The sequence below is a fragment of the Dermacentor albipictus genome, chromosome 1 (assembly GCF_038994185.2).
Source record: "Dermacentor albipictus isolate Rhodes 1998 colony chromosome 1, USDA_Dalb.pri_finalv2, whole genome shotgun sequence".
NCBI classification, from domain to species: Eukaryota; Metazoa; Arthropoda; class Arachnida; order Ixodida; family Ixodidae; genus Dermacentor; species Dermacentor albipictus.
Window position 1 is genome coordinate 4218875 of NC_091821.1, and position 13288 is coordinate 4232162.

General features: G+C 43.9%; 1 protein-coding gene across 2 annotated transcripts in view; it reads left to right on the top strand.

Annotated features, from left to right (window-relative positions):
* LOC135919115 (nose resistant to fluoxetine protein 6-like) overlaps positions 1–13288 on the top strand; it is a 360507-nt gene that overhangs the window by 165513 nt on the left and 181706 nt on the right. For both annotated transcript variants that reach the window (XM_065452846.1, XM_065452847.1), the window contains exons 4-5: positions 4936–5023; positions 11333–11433. In XM_065452846.1, coding sequence (XP_065308918.1) covers positions 4936–5023; positions 11333–11433 — 189 coding nt within the window. The remainder of the gene's footprint in view (positions 1–4935; positions 5024–11332; positions 11434–13288) is intronic.

Consider the following 13288-nt stretch of genomic DNA (forward strand, 5'->3'; position numbering starts at 1 on the left):
GCAGACTAGGTCTATGTGGAGGTGACTGGTGGGTGACTCAAGGGTGACTGAAAGGTCAGACCTATTGAACCGTAATTATAAAATGTGTCATGGTTCAGAATATGTATATATATGCGTTTATATATAGATATACATCTACACACACACACACACTCGCTGGACACGCATATTACAGACAAGTCTACTTGCAGTCCGCACGGTGTCTGCAGACATTCTGCAGACTAGGTCTACGTGGAGGTGACTGGGGGGTGACTCATGGGTGACTGAAAGGTCAAAACTATTCAACCGTAATTATAAAATATGTCATGGTTCAGAATATGTATGTATATATAGATACATATACATATTTACACACACACTCACTGGGCACGCATATTACAGACAAGTCTACTTGCAGTCCGCATGGTGTCTGCAGACATTCTGCGGACTTAGTCTACAGAAAGGTCGAGTCTACAGATAGGTGACAGGGGTGACTGATAGGTGACTCATGAGTGACTGAAAGGTCAAACCGATTTTTGTAAGGGGTTGCTCCGACCCCACGCTGCAGATAAATGTGGCGCGACTGTAATGAAGTGCGCAAACTGCGGAGGGTCACACGAAGCTTCATCGAAGAAATGCCCGCATATTAAGAAGAAAATGGCTATATTGAAAGAAATGGCGAAAGATCATTCATCTCATCGCGAAGCCACCGATAAAATCAGGAAGCGACGTTCACGTAGCCGGGGCTCCTCAAGGAAGGGTGTTGTCTCGGAAACACGCATGTCACTTCCTACAACACCACCTCCTCCTCTGCCGCCCAGGCCAGACACTGTGGAAAGGACCGCGAAGAACAAGGCCACTGATAAGACCACATCTGCAGAATTTTGGCCGGCTCTACCAAAATGACAGCATCCACCGACAGAATCACATCAAAATTTTGCTGGACAAATTTTGCTGGACGTCTACTGTCAGTGATTTATGCGACCAAGACAGGCAAGTGGCAGATATGCTGCAATCACTAATTAATACAATGCGAATCATTCTGAACAAGCTGCGAACCCGAGCAGCTTGAAATGCTCTGCAAATACTGGGTGCACTAAATCCAGTGCTTGCTAGCATCGTTTAAGCATCATGGCTCGACCAATAGTCTCCTTCCGCACTGAAGTTAAAAGTGCGTCGATCTTTCAGTGGAATGCTAGGGGTCTGAGGACCCGTATAGCAAACTTTCGCCAATTCATTTTTACAGATCGCTTTCCTATACAGGTCACTTGCGAACCAAATACATCAACTCCACTCAGACTGTCCGGTTACGAATCTTTCGTCTCGTCCACATGCGGTGCGAGCGCGAAAGTAATCATCTACATCCGCACGGACTTTACATATGTCGCTAACGCGGTAGAGCCTCACGACAACAACCAATATGTCAGCCTGAATATCCAAAAAAAGGATGTGTCATTTACACTAATTGGAGCCTACATATCACCAGCGGGTCACTTTGACGACGAACGACTCGAGAAAATATTACTGATGAACAATGGCCCCTGGGTTATCATAGGTGCCTTGAACGCGCATCACCAGCTATGGGGAAGCATCAAAATTTAATCCAAAGGCAGGAGTCTCGCCTCGTTTGCTGCCGACCATGATTTGTGCTGTGTGAATGACGGCAGCCCTACGTTCTTGCGAGGCACGACCTATAGTAGCTGCTTGGACTTTACTTTGGTGTCCCAGCGCTTTCCCTAAAGTGCCCACTGCTTTACGGACGTTGAAACACATGGAAGCGACCATATTCCAACATACATAAAGATTAGAGGAGTTGAGCAAAGCTCCTCTACTATCTTGCGTACAGTTGATTGAACAAAGTTTAAGAAGGATATGGATAACGCATGTTGGGAAGGCCTTTCACGCACTATCGAATCTGCAATCGCAGAGACATTGAAAACATCCATCCGCTCGCTCACAAGGTCAGCAAGGCGAACAGACTTGGATATGGAACTGGAGAGGCTGCGTGCGACACGCTGACAGGCGGGGAGGAGGTATCGGCGCACGAAGTGCGTCTTGGATCTGAGGGCTTCACGACGCATACAGAAGAAAGTCCAGCGTCGTATGGATAAATTGGAAGACAAGCGATGGAAAATTTTTTTTCAGTCGCTTGATCCCCGAAAATCACTCTCGCCCGAATCACTCTCGCCGTCATAGACCCCAATGTACTTGCATGGATTAAGGAATTTCTCTCTAACCGTAGTCAGTATGTGACGGCTAACGACTTCTCTTCACGTAATTCTTCCGTAACATCTGGTGTCCCGCAAGGGTCCGTTTTAGGCCCTCTGCTCTTCTTGATTTATATTAATGATCTTCCTACTTGCCTTTCTTCCTCAACTGTCCGACTGTTTGCAGATGACTGCGTGGTTTACCAGAAAATTACTAACCATGACGATTATCTCAATCTGCAACGTGATCTAGATAGGGTATTTGAATGGTGCAGTCAATGGCTCATGACACTTAATACAACTAAATGTAAAAGTATGCAGGTTTCTCGCCACAGCACTAATCATTGTCCGCGTACTTACCACCTCAATAATATGTTATTACCATCTGTTGACAGCTATAAATACCTTGGTGCTCACATTTCTTCTAATCTATCGTGGAATACGCATGTAGAATATGTAACTAACAACGCCAATCGCATGCTTTGTTATCTGCGTCGAAACTTTTTTGATGCCCCATCGTCCCTGAAGTTAATACTTTACAAAACCTTGGTACGTCCTAAATTAGAGTACGCATGCGCCATATGGGATCCTACTCAGACTACACTCATTCAACCTCTTGAAGCCATTCAGAATCGCGGCGCACGTTTTATCTTGTCGAATTATTCACGTCATTCCAGTGTCACATCCATGAAGAAAACCCTAAGCTTGCCTGACCTTTCGTTGCGTCGAAAGTCATCTCGCCTCAGCCTTTTTCATAAAATATATTATTATAACAACGAGATGAAGGACGTTTTGTTTCATCCACCTCATTACATTTCTTCAAGGACCGATCATCGCTTCAAGGTGGGGCTACCTTCTTGTCGCACAAAATTGTGTAATGACTCTTTTGTTCCTAGAACAAGTGTCGCATGGAACCACCTTCCCTCCACAATCGCCAGCATTGCTGATGACCACCAGTTCAAGATCGCTTTGCAAGACGCCTTGTAATACTTCTGTTTTTTTGTTTGCTGCACGTCTTGCCATTTCTTTCCCACTGCTTTCTGTAGTGCCTTTGGGCCCTGAAAGTATTTTAAATAAATAAATAAATACCTTTGGCGAGGCCGGACGCTGCCAGGGAACTTCGCCTACATTCACGCAAAAAGTCGCAAGATCTTTGGAGTTCAAGTGCCTTCATTTGCCGATTATATAAACTGGACCCCAAGCTACGGCTACAACTGCCATCTAGCCTTTCCCGCGGCGAAGCAACCTTGCTGTACCGCTTGTGGCTGGGAGTAGCGTTCACGAACACATACTCCTATCGTTTGGGAATGGCCGAGAGACCTATGTGCGATTCCTGTGTGTGTGAGAAGACCATCGAGCACCTATTGTGTACCTGCCCCAGCTACGATGTACAACGCCTCTCTCGGCGTGAAACTTTACACCGACTGGACTTAAGACCGTTCACCGAGTCAAAGATACTCCCACCGTGGCCACACCCGTCACTGGCACGAACAGCGAATCGTGCATTAGTGCAATACATGAAGTGCACCGGCTTAAGAGACCGCTTATAGTTTCCCTATGCATAGGTTCCCGCCCAAACACACTCAGTGCTCACTCGCTCTCTCTTTTTCCTGTTTCTATTTCCTTTTCCCCCTCCCCAGTGTAGGGTAGCAAACCGGAAAGGTGCATCAGCACGGAATCACAATGAAATTCTTGTCCCCAACCGATTTGGTCTGGTCCGCTAACGAACTCGATTAAATCATTTTCGCGTACAGCACTTTCATCGCAATCATTCGAGAATGACGATCGGGGTGCGCTAGAAAGAAAAAAAAAACATTCAAAAGCGCAATACGTTCTTCCATGCGACAGGGATTGGCCAGTGGGGAAGCGGAAGCTGGGGCGACAGGATTCGGCAAGGAGGAAGCGCCGGGGAGAGTGGGGTGGCGGAAAGATCTAAGAGTGGCGCAGCTTTTGGAACCTTGAGGGGTTTTACGCATCCGCGGCAGTAGCGGCGCCCGCGGTAGGGCGAAAAAAAAAAAACAAAATAATCAGAAAGCTCACCTTTGCGCATAGCGTTCGCCGCCAGCGTTTCCAGGAAAACATTATGGTTACATAACCAGCATTTGCCGACAAGCGTGAGAAGCAGTCAGGGATCTTTGAATGCTGTCGCGTTCCACTCTTAAAGGCGAAGCTTAGGCGTCCTCTCACTTTTGAAGAAGGCCACTGTAACAAAAAGGTTATCATTGCTTTTTCAAGACTGCCAAAGAGGATGCATACTAAGACATCCATAACAGCTATTTTTAGACGCAGCATGCTCGTTACGACTGCCTATAACATTATATTTGTTATCAACTGAAAATTTCGTAGTTTAGACACAGTGATTGCGATAACTTCTCGACACACCTTTCCTTTTCAACTGTCTCATTTTTATTTATACATTGTACGTAAATAGCCAAAATTTTTTTTCAGATAAATCTCTATACGAAATAACAATTTTTAAATTGCTCTAGGAGTATACCTACGTCCTTCATTTTACACGTTATTTCTCCGCTTCACTGGGAGCTCTTCTGAAGAGCTCAATGGAGCTGGTTCCACGTTGCAGGAAGCACATAGCAATCTGATTTAAGATGCCCACTTACGCAACGTTTTCTGTAGTATTAGAAGAAAAGTGAAAAGCGATCGGTTGGAGAGGTCGCATTTTTGTTCGCTACACTTGGTTGCTTCTGACTGCACATTTCTGCTTATTAACGCATTTGTCGCATCTTTCCAGTGTCCGAAAAATTGCTGCTCAGTACCACTCTACTCGGCTGTGAAGTCCGCGAGGTGGCGGTGCTGAACAACTCGCAAATTGCGTCAATGCAAGTATACCTTCTGAATATTTGCACTCTTGCGCCGTGGGGTTCTTCTGTAAGCCATTATTACGCCAAACCGTCTCGCACCACCTCCTCTTTTGCGTAAGAAAGTGCCAAACACACAGATAGCGCGAAAACCAAACAATGAATCACTGTAGTGTGCCTGAAATGCAATTGTGAAAGTTAACCGTGGTCGGTTGTGTACTGTGCATTTTAATAGGTTGCTTATACGCCGATTCGCATTCCAGTAATCATGAATTTCTGGCTAAATATATGTCATAAATAAATATGTCATAATAATAGATGAATAGCTCATAAATAGGGCTCCTCTCTTCCACTTCCCACTGTGCACGTTCTGCCATCTAGTTGTGCCGCTGCGAAGTACGTGCGTGTCACGGGTTTGATTTCGTGTAGCTGCGGCACGCGCAAATGCCGGACGCCGTGGCCGGTCTATACATGGTATAAACGTTGGAAAAGAGGTTTAGTTGAGTTTTCGCATACCATAATTATATTTTATCGTACATTCAGATTACATTCCGATGCTCTCATGTCTGTACGTTGTGCGTAAGTCGTACTTGACAATTTTTCTACGTATTTCAGCTTGAGAAATTGAATTACTTCAGGAACTTCCTAGCGCCACAGAGAGGCACTGGTTATGTGTAGTTCGAAATTCTATTTGCTGAAACGACGTCCGGCGTTCAGCGTCGGACGCCAGATTTTCTGTGAAACGGGGCCCTTAATGCTATCGTATCAATACTGATTTTAAGCCTACCGTATATAGCAGATTTATCAATGCAAATCGAAATGGGACATCAAATGAAAATAAATAATTTCTTATTTAAGCAATATTAGCAAATACGGGTCTCGCGCCACCACGTACAGCCAAACCTTCGCTCGCCCTAATTTAAAGAATTCTGGTAATTACATGGAGAGATATTGCCCTGTGCAATGAACCAAAACTAACGAGATCGGAAGAATGCTGTGAGCCTTATGATTGAATGAAAAGAACGATCTTCTGATTGGTACGCTTTGCTATAAAACTAAAGCCATATCAAAAGTGGTTGTGCCACATAATTTTAGCAAGATCATCGGATAGCCGAATATGAAAGAAAGTGCGCAGTTTCAGTACAATTTAAAAAAAAAGTTGCTTGTTGGCGTATCTAAAAACTTCGAATTACTAGGTTCTGGGAAAGTCAACAATACATTATCAACACTCAGAGTGCCCTAAAAAACCTCGGCAGAGATAAAATTCCCCATATTGGTAGCTGGCCTCCTGTTTCTCGTTTTTATTTAATTTTGCTAATGAGGGCCTTCATCTTTCTTTTTCAAGCGTCTTCTGCAACATTGCTATCGTCACAGGAGGCCTTCATATTGAACGGACGATGAATTGTGAGACACGGTTTTATTGTGCCAAGGGTACGATCTATTCTAAGTGGTTTCATTATGTGAAGTGTGACTTTCTTGACATTACTAAAATTGCAGAGCGTTAAATGCAGCAAAGTTGAGAGTTAGAAATCTAACATAGGTGTCGAACATAGGTTAAGACAACTTCTTGCAGAATGCCAGGATGTAGGATTGTTTCCTTACAGTGCCGAGCGTAATTCCAGAAAACTGCAACCTCCACCCAAATTATTAATAGAGATTCAGTGCACTTCCTAAGGTGCTCCTGTCACTGGACTCTTCGCGCACTGTGACTTTTGTCTATTGATTACCGGCAAACTTTAGTTTCCTTGGACTTCGAACACCAAACTGCACCGTACTGTAACTGTTATTGAAAATGCCAAAACAACAGCATTGAAGCCGAACAAAAAAAGCAATTTAAAGCTAATTTATTATGCAAGAAGGCTAATGATGGTAAATATGTTATAAACAGTGTGTCCTCCCCATATAACTGGTTACTACAGATGGTGGCTGACAGAAAATGCTTTTAAGCCCTTACTATTTATTTCTATTTCAATTTAGATATAAAAGAAAAAGAAAATGCTACACAATCGGATAATTTTTGTTAGACTTGAAACTGGTACTTTCGGTTTCACAGGTGACCAATGTCGCCACATCTGTCAGTTAAACAGCGCAAGAAAATACGTTTAGCATCAAAATGCTCTCGAACGCATTAATGTGCAAAAAACAAAAAAAACAACCTTTTTGAAAAATATTCAAATTGTCGTCACACATAACACAGTATTACGAAGTTTCTTACGTTACTTTACAACAATGGCGTTCTAAAGTTGAACATTAGTTTATATTAGAGAGTTTTAGTATAGCGTAAAGCAGCAAACGCAAAGAGTTAGCGTTAGCGTTAGCGTTGCGTGCACCACACTGCGCATGCGCTATACGTAAACGCTACTGGAGCTCTTGCGTACGTACGCTATTTTCAGGATTTAGCGTTGAACGCTAACGCACGCAAGGGGAGCCTTACGTACGGCAAGATGGCGGCGCCAGTCGAAGTGAGAGCAGCCCGCTTCGGATCTATCGAGCCGTCTGCCTGCACTGCTAGGCTCTATCCTTCCCCACTAATGCTCGTGTTCGCCTTAGATTTGTGTGATGATGCTTCGGCAGCGGTGCACAGGTGACAAATGGGCGTTGTTTACGATATACGTTCTCGATTAGCGGCGCAGTAGGCTTAACGAGAGGGTTTGCTCATAGAGTTAGTAGAACAACTCTATGGGTTTGCTAAATGTGTTTGCTGTATCCGCCTCGAGATGGCGCCCAAGTGTATTTCGCTCGTTCGCTTGGTGTAAAGCCGCATGTGGAACCGATGCATGTCATGTTTTCCGCGGCAAAACACAGTAGTGTGGTCGGTGCTGTGGTCACAATGCATGTGCGTTTTACCAACGACGACGATATGAACCTCGTGAACGCCTTGAACCCATTCGGATGGACGTCAAGGTGGGCGTCCGTTGCAAAAAATTGGAAAGAAGTGGGAAATCCGCTTTCTGGAAGAGAAATTGCCGGCGAAACGTCCCCTCCGGTATAGCTTCGACGTTGAGTGGATCTTGAGGACACGTAGAACCTGCGTGGTTGCTCTCATTCCCGAAGCATGAGGGTGTCTATGTCATCCCAACTTAAGAAGGACACGTAATATGGGTCCCACAGAACACTCGATCGCAGCATGCCAAGATCAATCGGTATGTTTCGCGACTCTCGACAGAACAACGCTCAAACCAAACACCTACATGCGTAATTAACGCAGCGACTGTGGCTTTCGATAAGCTTGACTTAGGGACACACTTGCGGATTCGGCATTGGATAAGCTCGACATTTCGTGTGGATTTGGCTTTCCAGTACTTTGTGTCTTTACATCTAGATGGCGCTGTATTTGTTTGCGTTAACGTTAACGCTTTTCTCCGTTCCGCTATTCTAAAACACTACCTTGTGCCGCGCAGTGCAGTCTTTCTTTGCGTTAGCGTTGCGTCGCACGCTGACGTTAACGCAAGGGTTTTACGCTATACTAAAACTCTCTATTTATTTGTGATTACTAGCTTACACTGTTACAGTTTCTGGCGTATTGTAATGTCAACTGAAACTTCTCAAATTGGACATAAAAGTATTTATATGCATAGATATTTTGATTCTGCAGATGAATCTCTCGCTTGCTGGCACCATTCAATTTGGTAGGAATCTTCACACTTGCAGCAGTAGTTCTTTAAGATGTGTCCCGGAAGACTGTCGCAAAAGCAAATTAGCATGCAACATAGTCTCGCAGAGCGTCCGGAAGGCTTTCTCATGGAAGTTGTGCGCAATGTGCCTGCTTACTAAGCCACATTTTGGTGCCGTAGATGTCGAAACCCCTGCTGTTCCGATGATTCCTGGCGCAAACGTTCAGCATTCTCACTGACTTTAATGGCGTAATTAAAATCTGTGCAGTTAGAGAAATTTAATTACATAAATATCTTACGCTTAGGATTGCTTTGTTTTGTATTGCATGCTGTACAACCCTCTTGCAACTCCCCCCATAGGCAATGACGTTGCTACTTTAGGATTGCAGTAAATTAAATGAAAATATGAGTGGTTTTTTGCGTGGACAAGGTTAAGGTTAAGGTTAAGGAGCGTAGAAGCCGTGATCCATGGAATACGCTAACGAAAGTAGCCTAAATTTTATAGGAAAGCCGAGTTTTCTAAACTCAGATTGTTTTGAGGAAACCTTTTTTGTTCAGTAAGATTGCTGAAATTGAAATCTGAACTAAAGAATACTGCTAAGTGCAGCGCAGAGGAAAATGGCAGACAAATGGGAAAATTGAATAGGGCAGCTAAATATCCTCAACCCGAATGCAAAGCAGAAAGCCACCTCTGGTTAACCTTGCTGCCTTTCCTCTCTCTCTCTCTCTTTCTGAATTGTTGTGTTTTCTTCTTGTGTGACTGTGGCTTACTTCCGTAAATCGACTAATGTTTAATTGAAGGACTACAAAAACGCCTCCAAGAGAAAGAAAAACTCTCGTAGAACCCCTTCTGACAATGGAATGCTAATGGCAAGGTCATTAACATTCCCACAATATTGTCGACGCCAAAGCGTCTATGCATGTCGGGCTCCTCTCTTCCCCTTTCCACTGTGCACGTTCTGCCATCTAGTTACGCCGCTGCAAAGCACGTGCGTGCCATGGGTTCGATTTCGTGGCGCACCGCATCAATTTTAGAGTATCATTTTGTCACTAAAGAGCGGCACGCACGCAGTAGTTCACACGAAGCTACCGAAGTTGGCGCCAAAGAGGTTCGCCGAAGTGCGGCACAACCCAACATTGTTCAAAGCGGGCTCATGCCCAGTGGCCCAAATTGCTGCCTAAGATATTCCATTCAAGAAAGAGCAGCACCTACCTAGTGCCCCAAGCTGGCATTAAATACGTTTATTGAACAGCGGTACACATCCAGTTCCACATAACCAGTGACCGAAGTCGGCGTCGCAGAAGCATACACCCAGTGCCGCATTCTCACCGACTTCCCTGCTGGTCCGCCGATGTCGAAGCCCGTTTCCTCGGCACACCCGGTCGATGCGCTGCCGATAAGGCGATCCGGCGGCCCAGGATGGTGAGAAACGGTGACAGACGGTCACACAGTCAGACCCCACAAGGTGCGTCAAGTGCCCTAAGCATGCGAACGACATTAAAACAATGTCTGTGGCATGTGGACCACCAGCACGACTTTTCCGTTCCGTTCCTGCCCCGCTCCTATGGCAGACATACCACTCTTGTCCTGCACTGAGCTCATTAAGGACACCTGTCCAAGCTGGAGCTATTGAAGACTTTGAATTTTTGGTCCACCTTTTCCTTAGCATGATCAGTTATAGTATAGATATATGCGAAAGATCAAAATTAATCTTTTTTTTATTTCGCAAGGAAAGCTATAAAAAACGATGAATGAATGTTGCGAGCACATTAAGGACATGTAAACGCGTTGTTACGTTTCCTGATGGCATTTCCCCATCCCAGCGTGCTGTATGGTAAAAGGACCATTTACGTGGAGTCATAAAACGTTTCAAAATGCCTGCTTTCCATTTTGCCTCGACAGAGCCAAGTTACCACGGCAGAAAAATAATTACAGAGTTAAATTTTGTTTTGCTATTATCTGATTTTTATCTGTGCTTTCATTTTCACATAGACGCTTGCAAAATAAAATATAGCCATCGTAAACGCCAGATAGTGCGATGAATATAGGAAATATGCCATTACATACCTCGTGGTCATTTTTTTCAGGTAATAAATATTAGTTAGGCTCAGATGAGACTAGCGTATTAAGGAAACTTTCGATATTGCTGACTACTCGCATTGGGCAAGTTATTATTTCTTTATTAGTTTGGCTGTTGGGGCATGTTTCTATGTATTTTGTGTAGACGTCCTATTGGCACCACGCAGTGGTCTGCAGTATTGTAAAATAACTAAATGCGTGCTAGCGCATCTTAATTCACAATTAGTGTTCTTATTGTATGTGTTTTTTTTAAATTTTATTAGCGCTGAGGCACAAGTTTCAGTCTCTCACAACACCATTTCGTGCAACTGACAAATTTCGCAAACAACTTTCCTTCATCCTAAATGCATTTAAGCACGTTTTTGATCGGGCACAGCATCATGCGAACGATAAAAATAACCTACTTTCTTCGCCAGTCACACTGCGGCGGCTGTGAGGGTGGATTCAATGATTGCGGTGTTTATTTGATAATCGGTCAGGATAGAACAATAGTTGTTTGAAACGTGTTCTGTGATAAAAGTAATCAAGTAGTATCGACCCACTGATTACTTGAACAATGTACTTACGGACTGTCTAACTTTTTATAGAAAGAGTTGCTGTTGTCCATTAATAAAGTTTACCACTTCTTTATTTCAGAATTATTCTCGGGTCGTTCATCGTGATTGTTTTGGCGGCGACTTCTTGTGACATCGTATTGGGCTGCTTAAAGGATCAGGGCCGCTACAACACCATGCCAGGTATGAGCCAAATATGAGCCATGCAAGGGATTCGATTCCGTGACTTTGTGCTTAGCAGCCCAACACCATAGCCACTAAGCAACCACGGCGGGTTAATAAGCAAGGAAGACACAGTCAAACGCACCTGCTTATACCAGACAGCTCAGTAGTGCTCTTCAAAGGGCGCCAGAAAACGCCATCGTATGAATGCAGTTATCTAATGAACAGAGCAACCACACCGTGGCAGACACAAATACCTTCTATTAACCAACTTAGCCATGCTAACCCCGATTCAATACCACGTCACAAGACTGCTAAGTGTGACGGTAATCAATGCTGCGACGTTAAAGCAGCCCTCTTTTCCTGAATTCCGAATACCCTTGATAAAAAAGACTATTACGTAGGACGATAGGCTCAGTGAAACCTTCCCTGGAAGATGTCATATCAGCTAAGTGATTAAGGCAACATTCACTCGCGATTGCGTGTATTTACTCACTATAGTTACATTACCCCACATGCATAGTTTCATTCAATAGACAAAAGCTTTTTTTGAAAGCCAAGTTTCTTACCTGATTGAGCGTCAAATTTGTGGAGGGCGTGAATGATAGACAACGAATTGTCGCGAAGACGTTTGGTTGGAACATGATTCAACTGCATTCGTGATAATAAACAAAACTCCACACTGAGGCGAAGGACCAATACAGGAAGACCTGACACAATCGCCCGTGTCGTCTATTCCTTTGTCTTAGTGCTGAGCTTTTTTTTTTGCCAGGAATCTAACTCAACTAGCTCACTGTGAAATATTCATTAAATTGGATCTTAGCACACTTGGTGTGTGTTGTCTATTCTAACTTCTTCGTTTATTGGCACCATTGCACCATTCCCACCCGTTTTACAATTCTAGCTTACTTCGTCAGCGATGCTATCGTGAGAGTTGTACGCAAAGTGTACAAGCTTAGTAATTTTGTCATGCGTTATTTTTTGTATATGTCCTACTCAAGAGTCGAAGCTTGCACACATAAACAACCAAAGCTATCTGAAGCTATGATTCTAACCTGTGTTTTGTTATGGTAAGCGTTTACATACCTGCACCGAGCTATCACTTTCACTAAGAATTTCTTATGTTAGTGGCAATCACAAAAAGAAACGAAAACAAGTTTGGCTGGAATATTCGCGGTGCCGAAAGAATTATCACCGACATGAGCTTGATGTTTTAATCTTGTAGCTGAGCTACGATAGGCGCTGAGCACAGGTGCTACAGGACAATTTTCACTACCTGCAGTTATTTAGTCACAGTTTCATTCCCACTCAAGTGCGGTGACCGCGATTGCGGAAACTAATTCCTGTTCGTCGCTCGCCTAAAGACTGCGCTCGAGACACTGAATAGAAGCTGAGAGTGCTTTGTTTACGCCGTTCTTACAAAATGCAACTAAATTCACGTCCTTATGAATCTCATGAAGGATGCTTGCTCGATATCTTAACTTATGCAGGCTCACAGTAACTCTGTGCTCAACTCATCTCGCTAACTTGAATTCTCATTCTGTAGACGTATTACGTGCTTTCTATCCCACTTCAGTCATTGAGATGTATATTCTAGGGTGCTACTAATAAGCATGTCATCAAGTGTGTTCCTAAAGCATGCTGGAAAACAAGTTTTTCGAATACTAGCAAACATACGCTCCATGACTTTGGAGCTCGATAGTCATAAAATATTTAATCTGAAAAGGCTCGTCCGGATGGCTATGGCTAAAAGCAACAACGTTGCCACAAGAAATAGCCATTCGACGACATTGTTAAGCAATTCAGATTGTGATGGCTGCAATGAAATGGTGTTTAGCCGGTTCACTCAGGTACTGTTCTTCAGCATGGTGGAAAG